Below are 20,612 nucleotides of genomic sequence, written 5' to 3'. Positions count from 1 at the left end.
TAAATTTAATTGGACACATGTCATAAATAATCGGCGTGGGAGGGGCTTAGATAGACACACACACATATATATATATATATATCTATATATAATTTCATCGATGTAGACTGACTCCAACATTGTGGTAGATATTAAAATAATAATTCGCTCCATTGCTACATGTCGAGCACTATTCGTACCATATTTGAATCAAACACGATTCAATTTATATATATATTCAATAGCGATAACAGATGGAAGATGTAACCGAGACATACGAGCAAGAATAACTCGAGCCAAACAGGCCTTTATGGACCTCGGAAACATTTTGAAAAACAAACAGATGTCGTTCGGGATTAGATTCCGAGTCTTGAAGTGCTACGTATGGCCAATCTTGTTATACGGATGCGAAAGCTGGACTACAAATGCAGAAACACAAAAGAACATTGAAGCTTTTGAAATGTGGTGTTTGAGAAGGATGCAGAGAATATCGTATACTGCACACAAAACGAACGAAGAAGTGCTAAAACAAACATACCAACAAAGGAAACTAATGCCCTTAATAGCTGACCGACAACTATCCTTTTTCGGACACATAGTAAGGAAAGATAAGAATGAATACCTGGCAAGTTGTGGAAAAATACCTGGTAAACGCGCCCGGGGGAGACAAAGAAAAACACTCATAGACCAACTGAAGGGCTTCACCAACCTAACAATCCAAGAGCTGTTTGAAAAAGCAATAGACAGGGAGGAATGGAGAGAGATAATTCATGCAGTATCCGAAGCCTGGACCAGGCATGGAACCTAGAAGAAGAGATATATATATATATATATATATATATAGATAGATAGATTGATCCAAGTAAACAAGTCCCTCTCTCTTTTGTCTAATTCTCGATGTATGCTTGATTTCTATTGCTAGCATTGTTATTAATATAAACCAAAAAAAAAACATTAAAAAAAAATTGAGCTTTATATAGCGCAATATCCACTAATGTGCTCGAAGCGCTTTACAAGGGGCCCCTGGTAAAAAGCAACATTTAACACGTAGGACATTTAAAAAAAAAAAAATTAATATAAACCCGATCAATGGAGCCAAGCCTAAAATGTACAAGTAAAACTGTAGTTTAATATGTCTAATTTAGTTTATCATCGTAAACCTGACCTTTTTTTCTATTTTCCGTCCACAAATCAAGGTTAAACGAGCTCAATCAAAGTAATTAAAATAGAGATTAAATCGCACAGCGTCCCTGGTTGCATAAAAAATAAAATGGCGGCGCTCGACCTCTCACTAGCAACTTTTGATGACGTTTTCCTACCTGTTGTCCTATCTAGTCCTGTGTTATTTATGGGCTGACTTGAGGATGTGGTAGAGTATATTACGATCTATTTAATTTTTGTCTGACTATCTGGCCATTTGAAAGCATTTCAAAAGTAGGATGGCGAATGAGAAAGAAGGTTAAGTTCAGAATTTATTTTAGACACTTAGTAAATAAATAACCATCGCAACACACTTTTCAAAGAGCTAAAACAGGATATCTTAAAACACAATACCGTCATGACCCAAAACAGCAGTATGTTTTAAGATTATTATATTATATAATCTAGAGTTAGAGCATTATCTCTTCACAGTTTCAATTTTCTTGTCAAAAAAGCATAATTATGGGTGCAACGGTCATTTCTATACATATAAAGCCTAATTTATAATTTTCTATTAAAAACAAAAATTGCTTCAGATTACCAAAATCAGAGCAGTTGGCCGCTATGATAAAAAAATCAAGTTAAATGTTCCAATTAACTAAAAATAAAAATTTAATCAAAGTCTAAAAAGCAACAGAAAAACAAACAAATCAACAATCAGTCACATTATAACAAACAACACAAGATACAGAACACATTTTCATTACAGATATAGCTGTGGTTTTGAAATATGATGATAATGAAAATGATTACTACTATGCTGAGGGTGTTGACAGAAGAAGACAAAGACAAAAAATGATGATGGAAGGACTGACATGATGGTTGAAGCAGTGAAGATAAGATGGACTGGTAACAGAGAGAAATGGAGTGTTAAAATCGCTGTTTACAGCTTGATTATTAGAGATACATAATGGTGTATATTACGAACACGGTGCATTTTTAAAAAGAATGAACATTCCAAGAAATGATTGATGTCACATAACACACTAGCTAGTGATTCATGGAGTGATATGACATAGATACTCGTTTAAAAAACAATACCTTTGAAAGAGAACCATATACACACCTGCACAAACTAAGTGGTGTATTCTCCCCTTTTTCCATTTGAGCAAGTCTCCTCCCTTTCCAGAGCATAAATCTAAAACGTAGATTTTACTCTGAGGGTTACTGCTGTATAATTTATCCAAAGTATCACCTGGTCAAAATGAGAGAAAAAACCCCAAACAAAACAATGAGAGCAAAATGGTAATGCAGGGATGGTCAAGGAATTGATACACTATTCTAAACTTTCCATAAAAGTAATTTCAACTTTTTATCCTGGGCGTTTAAATTTTGACCTATGGAAAGTTGTATTGCAAAATATTCAAACACCAATCCACTGATTTTAGTTAAAGTGTCACTGAAGTAAGACTTTATCTTAAAACTAGTTGTCTCACTTCTGCTAAGAGTTGTGAAAAATGTATGGTCAAATGCAACGAAAATGGTGGTGTATGTCAATGTCTGCCATTGTGGGTGAAATTTCCAGCTATATAATCAATTATGATCTGTCTAATTCATTTAGTTTTGGGGGATTCAGAACCATAAGCATTTACTTCATTACAATAAGGGTTAAGGTCAGATATGATTTGAGGCCAGAGAAGATTATCAGTCCCTATTTTCTTTAAAGATGACAAAGGTAATATTGTGATTGTAACTGGAGCAAGAAGTTTGTTCCTTAAGTAAGGCAAACTTTAAAAGTAAGACAAAAAGGTAGCTCAGCTGGCAATTTGTGTTGCACAAATGTTTACAAGTCAGTCAACTGGCAACATGAAGCGCCAGCTAAGCTAGCTTTTTGTCTTGCTTTGCCTCAACTATGGAAAATGCCCCAGGTATCCAGTAATGTTACAACAGTTTGTTCTCCCTGGTCTTGCCAATGCATGTCGTCGCAATCAAGATGAAAAAAAATTCCTTTTGGATGAATAAAGTACATTATTATTATTATTATTATTATTATTATTCTAAACTACTATCCTTGAAGCTAAAGATACTGTGTTGTTTCAGAAAGATATGGTTTAATAGAAAAATGTTGATTGCAACTGATCTGCTAATTGATCTGACTTGAGGGAACCTGATTTCTTTTTCCGTCAAAATAATGATCACAAGAACAATGCCCAATATATTGACAAAATAAAGGAGAACATTGAGATGGAAAGTTGTACAGTGTAATGCAAAATGGGCTCAATGGTGTTCAATTGTTCAGAATATATAATGAATCTACTTGTCAACATGAAACAAACTGACAGAAGCTGTCAAATAGTAATAAATTGAAAAAAAAAATTAAGAAAAAAAAGCGCTGATTCTTAATTAATAAAACATAACAAGGCAAAATTAGTAATAAATATATAGGCCTCACGTATCAAAGCACTTTTAATCCAGTTGTTGAAATTGCGTAAATAAAAGATACGACTCAAAGTCCGTTGTTCCTTCCCTGCCTCTTTTAATTGGTTGTAGTGGTTGGCTACCTTCTGGGCATTGTCACCGCTATTCTCAGGCTGTAAATAAACACATAGGATGTAAAAATCGCATAAATGAAAAGATGACTGAACATGGAATTTCTGACCTGCAATCATTTTCAAAGTAAAAACAGATATACCCTAACCTCCACCCCAAACTCGCCTTTGTGATAATGGAATAATCATAGTACTAGCAACAAAATACCATTTAAAATACTATTAAATAGACTGAATGGAAAACTATATGAGTGGTGAATTTAATTCAGTTGGTTAGAAGATAGAGATGATGAGTAAGAATAGCCATATATAATAAAAACATGACTGTAGCTTTGTTTGTTATGTGAAGTATATACTTTAAAAGAATTGACCCTCACACAGACAATTTATACATTCTTTTTTAAACAAGTGAATTTTAATCTGCAGCTTGTGTGTTTAATAATAATAATAATAGTAATAAAATAATAATTAATATTGTATTATAGCTCTTTCTGTCAAAACCTTGTAGCTCTTCACAAAGTTGTCATTTCAGGCATTACATTCACAACTCAACTCCAAACAAAACCCAACAAAGCCAACACTGGGTGTGATCTCCATGTATTTAAGCATATTATAAAAATTCAAAACAGGTTAACATACAAACTTTTTGAATAAGGTGATTTTGAACCGTTTCTTGAAAACCTTGACACTCTCCATTACCTGACTAAACTGACAGAGGAAGAGAATTCTAAACTTAACCGAAACATTTTGTTCTTGAAACATGTAATTATTGGGTTTCTAAGGATCTAAGCTGCCCAGTTTGGGTTAATGGGGTGATCGTTTCCTGACCATTTACTATTGCTCTCACAAATCAATCCATTTTTACCACCATCATCCATACCAGGGCATTTTCAAATAACAAAGGGAATACTTCTAAAGAATCCATCAACTGTTGATAATGTCAGATAAAAAGTACTCACTACAGATGGGCATGCCATGGTACTTGTAGTCTTGATAATGGGGATCTCAACAAATTACAAAACACCTGGTAAAGCATAAACAAAAATTATGGATCATAAAACAGTGACGATAAATGACAATTTGTCAAAATGAGGAAAATGTAAAAATTATAAAATATAAATATAATATACAAATATATTTTATAAAAATATCATAGTTACATACATAATACTATGTAATATATTTCTTCTCTTGGTTTACGCCCATTCTTAGCATTAGACATAAAATTATTTTTCGTAAACATTTAGTGAAATGTCATTTACATAAAACAATTTCAAAGGCTTATAATATTACTTAGACTCTATACTGCTTGCTACTTCAAGAGATTATAATAAACTTTTGTTTTACTTTTCAAAGCCCGCTTCAATATTTTTGTTGCTGTAATTGTAACGCAGTGGTTATGCAAATTATAAATAAAACTCAAGAATCTGTAACAAATTTCAAAACATAGTCTATCTAACAAAGGTGTAAAATGTAAACTAAGTCAATCACCCTTGATTAAATGTAAAATATTATCTATCTCAAACGACACACACACACAGATAGATGATATCAATAATGATAATAATAATAAATATTGAAAAAAAACACCCCAGAACAGAACAAATAATTTGAGCAAAATACATGAATTAAAATTGAACGATTATCAGAGAAATAAAAAATTTCAATTAATCTAAAGACTCCTGCTCAGTATAAAAACATAACAAAAAGGAAAATAACTAACATCTTTTGGGAAGAAAAAACACAAAACAAACATAAAATGAGGGAGTGGAGTCGAACCACTGCAGCAAAAAGGAACAAAATCAAAAGTGGACTAACAAACTGAGCTGTCTATCCACACCGACATCTGTGTAACTTAAAATTCATATGTGCTTGATAATTTTCCACCAGTTCTGCTTCATTGTTTTGATAGTTATTTCCATATCTGATTCGGATATGTTGTTGGATCTAGTTTTGTGGAACTGTTATGATAAATTGGATTATTTTGTATGAGGAAGACAGGAAAATAGTAGGTGTGGTCGGTTTTGGGACGAACAACAATTAGACCTAAAGATTCGTCTGCGAACTAAACAAATCCCAGACTATCATCAATATCCCCAAAATAGTGGTTAGAATGAACAAATTATAGAAACAAAAGAAGATCAATAAAGTTAACAGGTAGGTAGGTAGTGAAATTTTCAACCCTCTAGTGTTCAGATTATATTTGGAGGAGTAGAAAATAGTTCCCTAAATGGCCATATCAATCATGTAGACATTTTTGTTTTCTACTGTCACTCAGGACTAAACTCTGCCCAGAAACGACTTCATAGGTCCGTTCATCACCATATTTCAAACTTATGTTCTTGTGAGTTCTTGAGTTTTGTGATTGAAGAATGATTGGCTATTAAGAATCTTGACCATTCAACGATTGGTCGTTCTGGCCTGGCCTTTTCTTATTGACAGACACTGTCTTTATATAATAAAACAAAGTGACCATTTATTCGAATATTCAGAGAAATAAAGTTGAACTCTATCTCTCCAAACAGTTTCCGGTACCCGTTCTCAAGATTTATTCGGCTACCTCCTATTTGCAAGAGTTTGGCGCCATCTTTCATCATCCTGCAACTTCTATGAGGACCAAGAGGAAGCACGTTCTAGAGCTAGATAATACTCCTCCCAAAAAAAAATTTAACAACTTTTTGAAACAAAGAGAAAATTGAAGAACGGAAAAAGAAATGAAAACTGAAACAAAACATAAAATAAACATAATTTTTGTGTTGGACAGCTGACAACTTACAACCTCTCTGTCTTCATCAAATTAACAATTAGTTAATAAAGATGAAGACAAAACTCGCCCCCTCATCAACATAAAGAGGCTATTTGGATTGGAATCTGTAAAAGTATAGAGCCATAACTTTGTTTTACAGAGTATTCGGGGAAAGTAGAGTTCAGCATTAATTTGAGAATTTGAATTAGAGTTCAAGTGTATTTCCTGAGCCTTCTGAGCACAGTGTCTGGAGAAATAGAGAGGTCAAGTTTATTTTCCTGAACGTTCAGAGAAATCGAGTTCAAGTTTATTTTCCCGAACGTTCTGAGAAATAGAGCCGGCCATAATAAAAAGCCTGGACTTTTCTTATTGACAGACAATGTCTGTGGTTTATCATCTATGGTTATTGACAGTTTAAAGCACTGCTATTTTTGTACTTGTACCTGTGCAAAATTTACTTGGCCGTCTGACTGTCACAGTCTGCTGTAACTGTGTATGAATATATGAATCCGGTGACTTTTTTTCACCTCACTCACTGGCACTGGCAGTACTGGCAGCCCATTTTGATTCCGCTGTGATTATCCCCAGACACCTGTCTGGGGATAATAAAAATTCGTTATCCCCAGACACCTGTCTGGGGATAACGAATTTTCATTATCCCCAGACGCATATTTGAAACTCAGCTCTTTTAAACAATTATCCACATTCCAGAATATGGGATGTTTCCAAATGCACATAGAAATAAGGAAAGTTAATAAAATATCTATAAAAACATAAAATGAACCAACATTAAAATCAGTTGTTACTCTCTACATATACACAATATGCGTCGACTTCGAAGTGGGTGTCATGGCCGAATGGTTTAGTCATTTGCCCTGGAAGTTTGACCAGAATCGACGTTGTGGGTTCGAATCCTGATAACGTCACTTTTTTTTTTATTTTTAATTCCGTCTTCTTTTTACAGAACGTTGAAAGGGATAAATGTCCCATCCATCCTCCCCCCACCTCTTTTTTAAAAATATTAAACTCTCTCTCTCTCTCTCTCTTTGTTTTTTTTTTTCTAGTCTCTAGCAAATATATTCGTCCCCACTCCGATCTCAAATAGTGTCTAAAAAGAATAAATAATTAAAAAGCAAACAAACAGAAATATTCAGAGAGCGACCAAATGGTCAGATAGAGGATAGATATAATAATAATAATAATAAAAATAATAATAATAATAATAATAATAATAATTATTATAATTATAATGATAATAGTAGTAATAATAAAGATAATAATAATGATAATAATAATAATAATAATAATAATAATAGTAATAGTATGATAATAAGAGTATTAATAATAAAAATAATATTATTATTGATAATAATATAATGATTATGATGGTAATAGTAATAATAATATTAATAATAACAATTATTACAATTATTATTATTATTATTATTATTATTATTATTATTATTATTATTATTATTATAATATAGTGATAATGATAATAATAATAATAATAATATTAATATTATCATTTGACCAAAACAAAAAAAAAAAACAATAATAGATCTAGACCATAGATATAATAATAATAATAATAAAATAATAATAATAATAATAATAATAATAATAATAATAATTATTATAATTATAATGATAATAGTAGTAATAATAAAGATAATAATAATGATAAAATAATAATAATAATAATAATAATAATAGTAATAGTATGATAATAAGAGTATTAATAATAAAAATAATATTATTATTGATAATAATATAATGATTATGATGGTAATAGTAATAATAATATTAATAATAACAATTATTACAATTATTATTATTATTATTATTATTATTATTATTATAATATAGTGATAATGATAATAATAATAATAATAATAATATTAATATTATCATTTGACCAAAACAAAAAAAAAAAAACAATAATAGATCTAGACCAAATTAAATAATGAAATAATATTATCGGAGAAATACAAAATTCAACTGATTAAAAAAACTCTTGCTCGGAACTCGGAACAAAAGTGAAAACAATGAACATCAATTGGGAAGAAAGAAAGAAAAAGTAAAAAAAAAAAAGTGTGTGTGTGTGAGAGGGGGGGGGGGGGGGGGTCGCGACTGGTTCGAATCTGTGCAGCTAAAAGGAGTAAAATATGAAAGGTGGCCTAACCCACTGAGCTGTCTATCCACACCACTGTCGGAATATCTTAAATTCATATATGAGCTAAACATATTTCCACCATTTTTGCTTCCTTGTTTTGGTAGTTATTTTCATCTCTGATTCGAATAAAAATATGTTGTTGGATCTAGTTTTGTGGATGTATGATACTAAATTATATTGTCTTGTGCGAAGAAGACAGGAAAATAACAGGTGTCGGTTTTGGGCTTTGGGGCGAACAACACCATGGCCTAGGAATTCGTCCGCGAAATAAAAAATAATTCCCGGTCATCCCCAAAATTGTGGCCAGAATTAGCAAATTATAGAAACAAGAGAATATCAATAAAGTTAGGTAGGTAGGTAGTGAAAATTTAAATGGTTGGTGGACTATGAACAGATTTGATGATTAACAACTTTCTTTCTGGTTGAAAATAAAAAGTCGAATTGCCAGTTTGACGTTTTCAGATCAAAGTAACAAAAGAAATTTCATTGATCCATTTGCTTTAAAATCATTTTTTAAAAAGAGCTGGATTTGACATTTGATCACTATTTACTTTCATCTTGTGTTAAATATCACTTGATATATTAACTGTTTTGGGACACAACCACTAGATCTAGTATTTTTTCCAGAATATTTGTTATTTTTCACGCCTAGTTTGGCATTTTGCATAAAATCTTTCTGCCCACTTGCTACATGCGTCTGGGGATAACAAATTTTCTTTATCCCCAGACACCTGTCTGGGGATAACAAAAATTGGTTATCCCCAGACACCTGTCTGGGGATAACGAATGTTCATTATCCCCAGACAGGCGTCTGGGAATAATGACAGCCTTTTGATTCTGAAAAGTGTCCTCATTCAATATGCCATAGTCATATGCAATACAATGAACGTCAACTTCTCTGTGGATTAAAACAAACTTACTCGTCTCTGTCCAAATGTCTGCCTAACACAACCACAACTCTCTCGGTTGAAAGCTCTAACCTACTTTCACTTTTATCTCAACTCGCAACGATGAAAATCGATTTTCCGTTCCGGTCACACAATTAGAGTGTAGTGTTACGTTGCAGTTTCTGAAAGGAGTGACAGTTTTTTGATGTTTTTCTTTTTTTTGGGGGGGGGGGGGTTTTAAAAAAAAAGTTTACCAGGAAAGAAACCTGTGAAAATTGTTAATAAATACAAGTCATGAATGCGATTCATAAATAATGTCATGCCAAAAAGAAATATCACAAATCAACGTCCGCCGACTTTTAGGCGATATTCTCATTTTCTGCAATAAAAAAAAACAAACAAAGAACGAACATCATCTTTAACGGAATATATCAACAACTATGGCGACCATCGATGAATTGGGCCTCATACGAACAATCGAAGAAACGGATAACATTCCGTCCGAACATGACACATCAGACTCAGATGATGAAGTTGTGAGAGAATTTAATATTTTAACCATCAGTAGCATGATATTGCCGTTTTAATAAAATGCCTCTCATATAAGCTGGCATTACCACTCGTCAACAAAGTGAAAGTAGAAAACCCGAAAACACATGCGCTTTTACTTTTACTACTAAAACTTTTACTTTTTGGGTTGATCGCTACTCCACTGGGAAGGACTTCCGTAGTTTCACAGCACCTAAAGAGGGGATGTTTTTAGCGGGTTAATATAAAGGATGGACATGGTATTTGTATGGGAAAATAAAGAAAAAACGATTTTTCAACTCCCCAACTAGTAGGTACTTTGGTAAAAATAAAAATTTAAAAAATCAAATTGGATTGAGCTCAATGAAACCTTTATTATTTTTAAGTGCTTTTCAACACGATTCTAATGATACCAAAATTGTGAAAATCAGTTAAGGAGAAGAAAAGTTATGTTAGTTTAAAGGCTGAAAAATGGTCTTCTAAAAATATTTGCCTTTGTTATTTACTGACGGACTTTGTGACCTGAAAATTGTTGCATTTCCGGTAGTAACCACCATTTGGATTTCAAAACTGGACTAAAATGGCTGCTAAGAATTGAGTTAGGATTTTGCTGGAACGAATTTCATGGATGCTGTATACAACTTTGCCCTGAATTTAATTTTATATAAAAGTTAAGATGTTAAATAAAAGTGCCATCATGAAATTTTGATTTACTAAGTTCTAATCTTTTAATTATCCAAAGCTAAATTGTACCCTATTTTATCCATAATCAAAAGTTATACTAAATTGTCATTGATTTTAAAACAAACTACACCAATCGATAGAGTAAATTCTCCTGAAGAAAATAAGACATAAATCATTAAAATCCATCCATAAACAAAAAATCTTTGGAACTTTTTCTGAGACCCATCACTCAAAAGTCCAAAAAATCGGGTCACAGCCGCTAGCCCATTTATCGGCTCCTTACTGGAGGGCCAAATGGACGTTTACCAAAGTACCTACAACTAGATTTACTTTTATTCAATCTTTGAACTTTGACACCATTATTAATAATGGAAGTGTCAATTGCCAAGGAGTGAGTCCTTGGTAGTTGACGGTTCATCAATTGCCAAGGAGTCAAATTAGAACTCTTCAGCCGCATGTGGTGATTTCAGTCGAGCCTCGATTTGCGCGCATACATATCTCGAACCCCGTCACTTTCTTTTCTTCCATTCGTCATTCACTCATTCCTTGTCAATCGTTGTGGAAAGGATCAAGTCAACACTTGTTGGCATTTGTTTTTAATTTTTATGTCTTTTCACGAATTCCAAGATGAGTTAAAATAATATCAAACAAAAATTACTGTTGATTTTGGATTCAGCGGGGGAAAAAAAACAGAAGGACGAAGTGGCAAATCCCTGCCAACATGTCCTAGATTAAAAAAGAAAAGTAAGATTTCCTTTATTTTAAAGGAAATATACTGCACATCGTCTTAATACGGAATAATTAACGTAAAACATTTGTGCAACAAGATCAATCCGTGGCATTAATAGTAAATAGTTGATGATCTACCAACTGGCAAGGTCCGTAACAAAAAGAGGAAATATGAGAGAGAGAGAGAGAGAAAGAAATACATGCACAGAGGAAAAAATGGCAGAGAGGGAAAAGAGAAAATGACATTGAGAGTGTGTGAGAGAGAAAAAAAAAAAGAGAAAATGACACAGAGAGAGAAAGAAGAGTAAAAGAGAGTATTAATTAATATTCATATTAATACATAACATCACTCTGTGGCAATGCATCACTTCGTAACACTAAAGGTACTCCGTGGCAGTTAAAAGTACACATGCGTAGTTGATGAACTGACACAGTCCTTGGCAATTGACGATTTGACAATTGTCACGGTCCTTGGCAATTGACGCTACCATTAATAATAGCAGGCATATTCATCAGCATCAATTTTATTTGTTAATGATTATGAATGTGAAATACAAGAGCATATAATAGCAACATGACATGCAAATCAAATGAAATTATAATTGTCACCAGCAGGGCTCGAAACCTTATATCGATTTATATGGAAGACGTCGTTTACGAAACCGCAAAGTTAATAAACCCAAATTACTACCACGAGTTGAAGAAGAAAAAAAGTACCCCCCTCCCTCCCGAAACCCCATTCCCCATCCTTTCTAGTGACATAAATAAAAGATAAAGACCTGTAAAAATTCCCAAAAAGGATAGCGCAGTGATCTACCAGAGTTAGTTAAGGAGTCTTTCCACAAGTTCCTAGCCCTAGCGGTGTATGGCAAAAGTCCCATTGAAAAAAATATGAAAAAGTATCCCCCCTCCCGAACCCCCATCCCTCATCCTTTATAGTGATATAAATGAAAGAGAAATCTCAAATCAAAACCCCGAATTGTAAAAAAAAAATTTAACAGTAAAAAAAAGTAGATATCACTGTATTAAGCGAAAAGAGTTGATGATATGAGCTAAGACCCCAAAAAAGGAAGAGATAATTAAATAGTGGCCTTAATCCGCTGTGAGCATTTTTCACAAAGCATGATTTGAATCAGTTGATGTCCAGATATCGAACTGAATAAGAAATATTGATTATTAAAATAGACGAGGATTCCCAGTGACGTAAGAAAACAATATGGCCTGGGGCACTTTGTTCATTAGTTATGCAGCTTTAAAGTCAGTGAATTCCAACTGAAATATTGCAAGTAGATTTATTATAATTTACTTATGTATTCCAAATAATAGAATAGAGAACAAGTAAAAAGTATAAAATAAATTCCAAGTTAGTGACAGATGAAATGTAATGTTTTCCACCAATCGACGAAACTGAATGGTAACTCAGTAATAATGGCGTCCCAGTGAGTCATAAAAGACAACCAACTTTTTTTTATATTAGAAACAATCACACCATTTCCAAAGATCAAACTTATCTCAGATAGTAATATTTATTGGACATTGCAGAATGAAAATCTACAATGGCTAAAAGCTTAAGTAATATAATAAAAGTGCTGTGAAACTAAGTTCTGCCCTCCACTGAGTGTATCTAGATAGTTGTGAAAGATGAGGCCGAGGAGCTGTTTTGATTTTTGGTGGGAGTGGGAGGCCTTTCAAAAGCTCTTCTTGCTAGCATTTCTTTCAATTTGTATATTTTCACTGGATCTTTTGTCATGCGTTTATTTATTCAATTTGTCACTATATATAGGCACTTTAATGATGGGCTAAATCTGTGTCACCGATATAAATTGATTATTGACAGACAGTGTCTGCCAATAATGATGGAAGGTTATACACAGACACTTTTTTGAAACTCCGCTCTTTTAAACGTTTATCCACATCCCAGAATATGGATTGTTTCTTAATAAAGGCACATATAAATAAGTAAGGTTATTAAATTCTCAATAAAAAAGCATCTGTCTATCTCTCTGTTTATCTATCCATACATTTATCTTTTTAATTGTTTGTTAGTTCCACATATTCCCATTAGCATTTAATTCAATTTTGAAGGCTTTGTTTACTTTTCAACTTACTTTAAACATTTTTTATGGTGTTTTTACGTTTTTATGAAGAAAAATTATTGTAAATTCCAAAAACTGAAATTTGATATTTTTAACCAATTCCACTGAAAACTGATTATCTTCATTTTCCAAATCCCAACTTTGAAACATGGGGTCACATATTTGTGAACTTAATTCAGTTATGTAATTCTGCAATTGAAAAAAAATGTAGCAATGTTCTCACTGTAATACAAAATTTGCCCATTAAAAATGCGAAATACTAGTTTACAGAATATCAATGACACCTCAACTTTATGAAAAACTAAATTAAATTAATTTATCCAGGAACTACAATGGAATATCACCATGATACAATCAAATTGTCTTTACTACATAATCCCACAACCGACATTTTGGAGGAGCCTTGTTAAAAAAACTATTAATATTAAAGATACCAACATCAAACTTTCTACAAATCTTTTGAGGCATCACACCTACAATAAAAGACAAAAGTGTTTAAGCTGTGATGTTTTGTATGCTCAAAACATCCTAAATGACCCCAAAATTATACTGAAATGTAATTCCTCAACTGTGAAATTGTCCTGCTGGATGTAATAAAAGGATATATTTTCTTCCTAAATTTCAGGTTCGAAAGAAGAGAAAAATCAAACGAGGCAAAGGAGACTTCAATTCATCATTTCAGTTTTTGGATAGCTCAGATAAGTCGGTGAGTTGTATGTGTTCATTGTACCTCTGCAATGATAATGTAATATTTTGGGCAACCTGGAAAAGAAGGTGCAGATATTATCAGTCAACCATTCAACCCTGAAATATTTTACTCCCTACTTTGCAAACTCATGACTGTTGGACTTGTTTACTTCATCAGCAACAAATATCCCTTAACTTATAAATATTGATTTCCTTTATTTATGTATATTCATTCAGTCATGCCAATTATTCATATCTTTTCTTTCTTGATGTTAGTTTAGCCAATAACTAACAAAAAAAATAATGCCCTACCGCCACAACATCATAAGATATTGTCGCCTGGGCATTCCACGAAGGAATATAAATAATTCATCAAACAATATGTCTGATGTCAACAGGAATCACCCATGCTGTCCAAGTGAGCAAATTGGGGGTTAATAATCTTGCTCAAAGAAAAAACGAAAGTGCCTGAAGCGGGGCTCGAACCTGGGACCTTCCAGGTCATAGTTCAATGCCTTAACTACTCGGCCACTTTGCCCCCCCAATAACTAAAAACAAATTGAAAATCCTCTTGTGACCTGGGAACTTAATGAATCTGGTAATGTCCCATCCTTCTCTCATTTTAGATCATAATTTAACGAAAGCTTGCATTCTTAATTAAAGGAAAGATTGCATTCTTCCTGGAAATACTGTTTTGTTGTCAATTTAGCTGTTCTACAAAGGGAATGCGCATGGTTGTCATGGTCACAATATCCCCAGTTTATGTCCTTTGTTTGTTACTTCTCTCTCCAGTTGAGTTTAAAAACTATAAGAATGTCGAAAACTTATAGCCATAATGATTACGGTGGGACCTCTCTCATCGAGAAATGTCTGTTGCCAGCAAAATCATCCTTCTGACACATCAAGTCAATATCTCTAAGTGTGTAGTAATGCATATCCTACTTTTGCGAATCATCCGTAATTGTTACAGAATTTTGATGACAATTATGTACTTACGGAATGGAAGAAATCTTACGGATTTTTATTTCACAGCAATGTTGTCGGGCTTCGTATGGGAACAAAACAGACAATGGACGTTTCGGGTACAAACCCTTCGTCAGCACAACAATACACAAATAAACGTGGAAAACAAATAAAATATAATGAAAAATAACTTGTATCGTCTGTACTCAATGGTGGTTGCAGTATGAATGAAATGTTAGCGTGGCGTGGGTAGAGGATAGGGTGGCCCAGGGGGGTGATCTAATTGATAAGCAAAGGTCAGCGTCAGGGAACAGAACTTTCCAGACTGTAATGGAAGATAAAAGACATATTGGTAGTAGTAGTAGTAGTAGTAGTAGTAGTTGTAGTAGTAGTTGTTTTGTTGTTTTGTTTGTTTGTCGTTTTTTTTTTTTTTCTCACTCTCTCTTCTCTCCCCTCTTTTCTATCTATCTACCTATCTATCTATCGATCCATCTATCTATCTATCTATCTATCTATCTATTTATCGGTGTATTCCACTTTACTATCGCATCGCCACCCGATCATTCGTATTTCCTTCGCGAAGATTCGACCTTCGCTCATCCAACAACCCCCCCCCCCCCCACCTCCGCCGTGACCCTTTCACCTCGCCCCCTCCACTGCCCCCTACTGTTTCACTACAGCTTTCTACTACTACTACTACTACTACTACTACTACACTACTACTACTACTACTACTACTACTACTACTACTACTACTACTACTACTACTACTACTACTACTACTGCTACTACCACTACTACTACTACTACACTACTACTACTACTACTACTACTACCACTACTACTACTACTACTACTACTACTACTACTACTACTACTACTACTACTACTACTACTACTGCTACTACCAGTACTACTACTACTACTACTACCAATATGTCTTTTATCTTCCATTATAGTCTGGAAAGTTCTGTTCCCTGACGCTGACCTTTGCTTATCAATTAGATCACCCCCCTGGGGCACCCTATCCTCTACCCACGCCACGCTAACATTTCATTCATACTGCAACCACCATTGAGTACAGACGATACAAGTTATTTTTCATTATATTTTATTTGTTTTCCACGTTTATTTGTGTATTGTTGTGCTGACGAAGGGTTTGTACCTGAAACGTCCATTGTCTGTTTTGTTCCTATACGAAGCCTTTCCATTTTCACTCTTTCGTTAGTATTTTACGATCACCGGCTTCAGGCAGCCCTTACTGTTTTCTAGCAATGTTGTCGCAGTGTTAGAGAAAATATTTTTAAAAAATTAAGTTGCCGCAAATTGAAGGAGAAAAAAAGTCTCATAAAATTTCCTTTTTAAAGTTATAAATAGTACTGCTCAGTTCCACGCCTGTGATGGCGAAGTCGACCACTAACTGGTAATGGCGGCCATCAACAACAAAGTCTATTTTACGTATAAACAGTTTGTAAGTAGCATTTTTTATAGTGTACTTTAGTATTACTGAAGTTTTACCTTTTATTACTGATGAATTTTGAGTTGGTTACTGATTTTGAAATTTTCAAGTATGGCAATGAAACGGACTGTTTAAAAGTGTAGACTTCAACTTTAACACTGATGCAACATTTCACAATATCATTGTTTTAATCTTCGCACCACAGAAATCAACCATAAATCCATTTGAAATCAAGGTGAAATCAGATGACACAAAGCATTCGACACTAGATGAGAAAATTTCCAAAGCTCGGAGGGCCAGGAAACAATCAAAGGTAAATCTCTTTTCAACCCTTATGTAGATAGGAATTTCTATCAGTTTAGAGGTTTACTTCCTTATTATCTGCAATTTTTCTCAGCTTTTTTTTTTTTTGGTTTTAAATTAAATAAATCTTGATAGAATTTCTCATACCCATTTTTCATAAAAAAAATTTCAGTCCTGATGATATAGTGGTGTCGCCACATGTATTATGTCCAATCCAAGCATTTTAAAGTGTCTATTGAACTCCAGTTATAAAACAGTTCTGAAATTAATGTCTTATTATTTTAATGACAAGATTAGACGGATATGTTTTTGTGCTGTTTGCTTTGGGGGAACTAATCATGATTTTTGAAGTCTAATCCTGCTTTACTGGCATTGTGGGTTGGCAGCTCTGGTTTATTGTTGGATTGGAATTCAGAGACATATGACTCCTGGAGCGGAAGCTTATCCTAGTTTATGTAGCATTAAACAGACAGTGGATAGAATGTTTGTCTTTTGCAAAGTACTTTCCAACATATCCAATAAACCAATCACAGACAGGTGGACATGGGAGGGGGTATCAGTGGAAATTTTTTTTACCACTATTGGTTTGTGATAGGTGCTCTAATGGGGAGCTATTGGGATCTCCACATTTATGTGAATTTATACAGGAAAACCCTGTCAAGCCCCTCAGAGATCCCCAACTGCCATATATACAGTAGAATTACTTTAAACCGAAATTTTGGGGACCTTCTAAACCATTTCGGTTTAAAGACATTTTGGTTTAAAGCAAGTTCCCGTTTTGCAATGTTTTTCAAGGGTAGTAAATACAGTGCAGTCCTGATAATTCGAATTGGGTGGGAAAAGCAAATGACTTCTATTTATCAGAATTCGATTTGTCTCCAAACAAGGGAAATAACTAAACCTGACTCCAGGTATCAGGGTTATATTACTCAGTTACCTCCCCTGACAAAAGGGGGTTTCCCTCTTACCATTTACACTTACGGTACACTGATTAGATTGATGTTTTATTTTTATTGTTTTGTTGTTTTTTTTTACATTGCGATTTTTTTTGGTGAGATCTTAATTTTTCAACTCATCATATATTTTATGAATAAGATCTTTACTTACAAGCTACACAATAGCACAGAGTAGTAGTTAACACTGCATGCTGTGTAGGCCCTCTCTACTTCTAGATCTAAATCCATCGATCAATAAAGAAAGACAGCACAGAAGAGAAAGAGAAACGCGTGGAGTGGGGTGTGACCTATGATTGTTCGTGCCGTGTATTGGTCAGCTTGTGGTTATCACTGTGTGTTAGATCTATTTATAACCAACCCCCTTTGTTAGCCAGCGGCCAGCAGACCATAAGTTAGTCTTAGTGATGAGAGCGCGAGAAGGAGAGAGGGATGACGCGAGACAGCTGGTCAATTTGGAGAAAGAAGAGAGAGGGCGGGTGGGACGGAGAGGGAACAACACGCCATTACATGCCTCAGGGATCTAGTTATTATTATTAGTCAGCTCAGTCATTAAAACGCGTGGGATGGTGGATACGGAGAACCGGCAGTTCGTTATGACCTTCCAGAGTTTTTTTTTTTAGTGATGGGCAAGCACTTGCACTTCGAATAAAGAGAATAACGACTGTTCGAATTCGAATTAACCATGAATATTTTATATAGAAAAAGAAGAAAATAATTCATTACATCGTATTTTCTTAAGAAATTCGGTTAATCAGATTTCGAATTATCTGGACTGGACTGTATTTAAGGAATTTGCTCATTTAATCGTATCATGGGTTTCCCGTTAAATGGAGTTGTTGAATAAATGCTGTCTTCGTAACCATTAATTTTTTTGATTTATTTTTTTTGGTGTGTTTTAAAAATATTTTTGGCGGTTTTCGTTTTCAATTCAAAATTGTTGAAAGAGTTGAGTTCGGGATGCCGTGTATTTTACATATCTCCGTCTTGATCAACTTTTTTTTTCGACTTCACATAGTATTTTGATTTTAAACTCAAACGTGTAAGCACAGTGCTTTCTTTTAGTTTAGACATCTTTTAGTAAAATGCAAAGCTAAAATAAGATCGAAAGTTCTTGTGCGATAATTGATAATGAATGACGCGCAGCTACTCAGAGGTGAAGTGAAATGGAAATGAAAAGGCGTGTCAATGCTAAGCTGTCTACTACACATCTCTCTTTTGTTGAAAAGCCATTACATAGAACCTCCCCCCCCCCCCCCTCACACACACATTTAAACAAAGTGGAAATGAAATGGCATTTCAATGGTAAGTTGTCTACCCTTCCCCCCCCCCCCCCCCCCCCCCCCCCCCACCCCTCCTTATCGTTGTGTTGAAAATCCAGTCAGTTCCAAAGCATCAACACACGAGCGAGAAAATCTCACTTGCGTGATTCTACACCCCAACTCTCCCTCTTTCCTCATTTTTCGCCTGCCAGTCACCCGCTGTCTTCCTTTTCCAGTCTGTGCGACTGTGGTGTTGGCCAAGCCCAAGTTCAGTTATTGAAGTTATTATGAAGGCATTATTACGTGTGGCCTCCTTCCCGAATTTTTGAAGAAAAATATAGAGAGAAAAAGGGAAGGTGCTCTCAAGTTGTTTCAGTTTAAAGAAAGTCCTGCTTAGAAATATTTCGGTTCATCGTAAGAATTAGTAAAAAGAAAATGAAGAAACTAGTACAATTTATTAAATTCTCTGCGGTTTAAGGTATTTTTCGGTTTAGCTTCTTTCGGTTTAAAGTAATTTTACTGTATATATATATATATATATATATATATATATATATATATATATATATATATATATATATATATATATATATATAATATATATATATATATATATATAATATATATATAATAAATTCTTTTTCTTTTCTTTTTTTTCTCTTTTCTCAACAATGGTTAAATATTAAATCAGATACAGTCCACTCCAGATAATCGCAACACCTTGGGATCAGCGAAATTGTTGCGATTATCCGAAGTTGAGTTTCCTGTCCACTATTGCAACTTTTGCTTCTGAGTTCACACTATCTTGGGACCGTCCATGGCTACGCTATCTTTGGTCGATTTCAGATAAAATGATGGGATACTGTTTTCATCACCGCCTGTTATAACAATTTTGATTTGTTCACTGACCAGTTTCATACCATATATGGTAAACTCAAGCCAGTTGTTGTAAACATTGTTCTTAGTACGCCACAGACTGAGCAATTTGATTAAAATAAAAACCAAGCAAAAGCAGCTTTGATGCAAGCCGAAATCTTAATTTGTTTGGTTTAACTTTCACTCTTTTGTTCTCAACATCCGTACAAGTCAAAGAGATTAGCCGTGATGAGAGACAATAAGCTCTCACCAAACCCATATGCACAGCTGTCAATCCCAAAACAAAGGATGTCACTCAGTTTCTCTTTACAACTGTCATTGTCTACCTGTTGTCTAGACTATGCCAAGCCGTCCTATCTAATGGACACAGGTGTCTGCAATGACCAGCCCTTTCGAGTCTAATAGAGTGGTGACACACTACTTTAGCATTAAACCCTACTCTCGATTCTTCAATCTGTCATGATTTAACCCATGACGAAATTTAATCATGAGATTTTGTTTGATTGATTTCTTGAATTTGCCACTTTTTGAGGTTGAAAATTTGTTGCGATTAACCGAAGTTTGTTGCAATTAACCAGTGACTTTTATATAGAAT

The 20,612-nt window shown here is 34.0% G+C and overlaps 2 protein-coding genes across 5 annotated transcripts in view; one reads left to right on the top strand and one right to left on the bottom strand.

Annotated features, from left to right (window-relative positions):
* The window catches only part of LOC144977283 (mRNA cap guanine-N(7) methyltransferase-like), a 22,124-nt gene extending 12,500 nt beyond the window's left edge, over positions 1-9,624 (bottom strand). The window contains exons 1-5 of one of the 3 annotated variants that reach the window (XM_078922331.1): positions 9,511-9,610; positions 6,445-6,539; positions 4,628-4,692; positions 3,572-3,710; positions 2,246-2,374 (exon numbers count right to left, since the gene is read on the bottom strand). In XM_078922331.1, the coding sequence (XP_078778457.1) occupies positions 2,246-2,374; positions 3,572-3,710; positions 4,628-4,645 (286 nt within the window). In that variant the 5' untranslated portion in view covers positions 4,646-4,692; positions 6,445-6,539; positions 9,511-9,610. Of the gene's footprint in view, positions 1-2,245; positions 2,375-3,571; positions 3,711-4,627; positions 4,693-6,444; positions 6,540-6,857; positions 7,011-9,510 lie in introns of those variants that run through there. The other 2 variants (XM_078922329.1, XM_078922332.1) reach the window with 2 other exon arrangements.
* Positions 9,625-9,857: 233 nt separating this feature from the next.
* The window catches only part of LOC144977280 (putative ATP-dependent RNA helicase DDX27), a 32,715-nt gene continuing 21,960 nt past the window's right edge, over positions 9,858-20,612 (top strand). The window contains exons 1-3 of one of the 2 annotated variants that reach the window (XM_078922325.1): positions 9,858-10,013; positions 14,140-14,220; positions 16,829-16,936. In XM_078922325.1, coding sequence (XP_078778451.1) covers positions 9,918-10,013; positions 14,140-14,220; positions 16,829-16,936 — 285 coding nt within the window. In that variant the 5' untranslated portion in view covers positions 9,858-9,917. Of the gene's footprint in view, positions 10,014-10,203; positions 10,266-14,139; positions 14,221-16,828; positions 16,937-20,612 lie in introns of those variants that run through there. The other variant, XM_078922326.1, reaches the window with a different exon arrangement.

This window comes from Berghia stephanieae, chromosome 7, assembly GCF_034508935.2.
Source record: "Berghia stephanieae isolate SIO BIC M18660-M18661 chromosome 7, UCSD_Bste_1.3, whole genome shotgun sequence".
Classification (NCBI taxonomy): domain Eukaryota; kingdom Metazoa; phylum Mollusca; class Gastropoda; order Nudibranchia; family Aeolidiidae; genus Berghia; species Berghia stephanieae.
The sequence above is the reverse complement of the archived record's forward strand: the minus strand, read 5'-3'. Positions and strand labels throughout refer to the sequence as shown.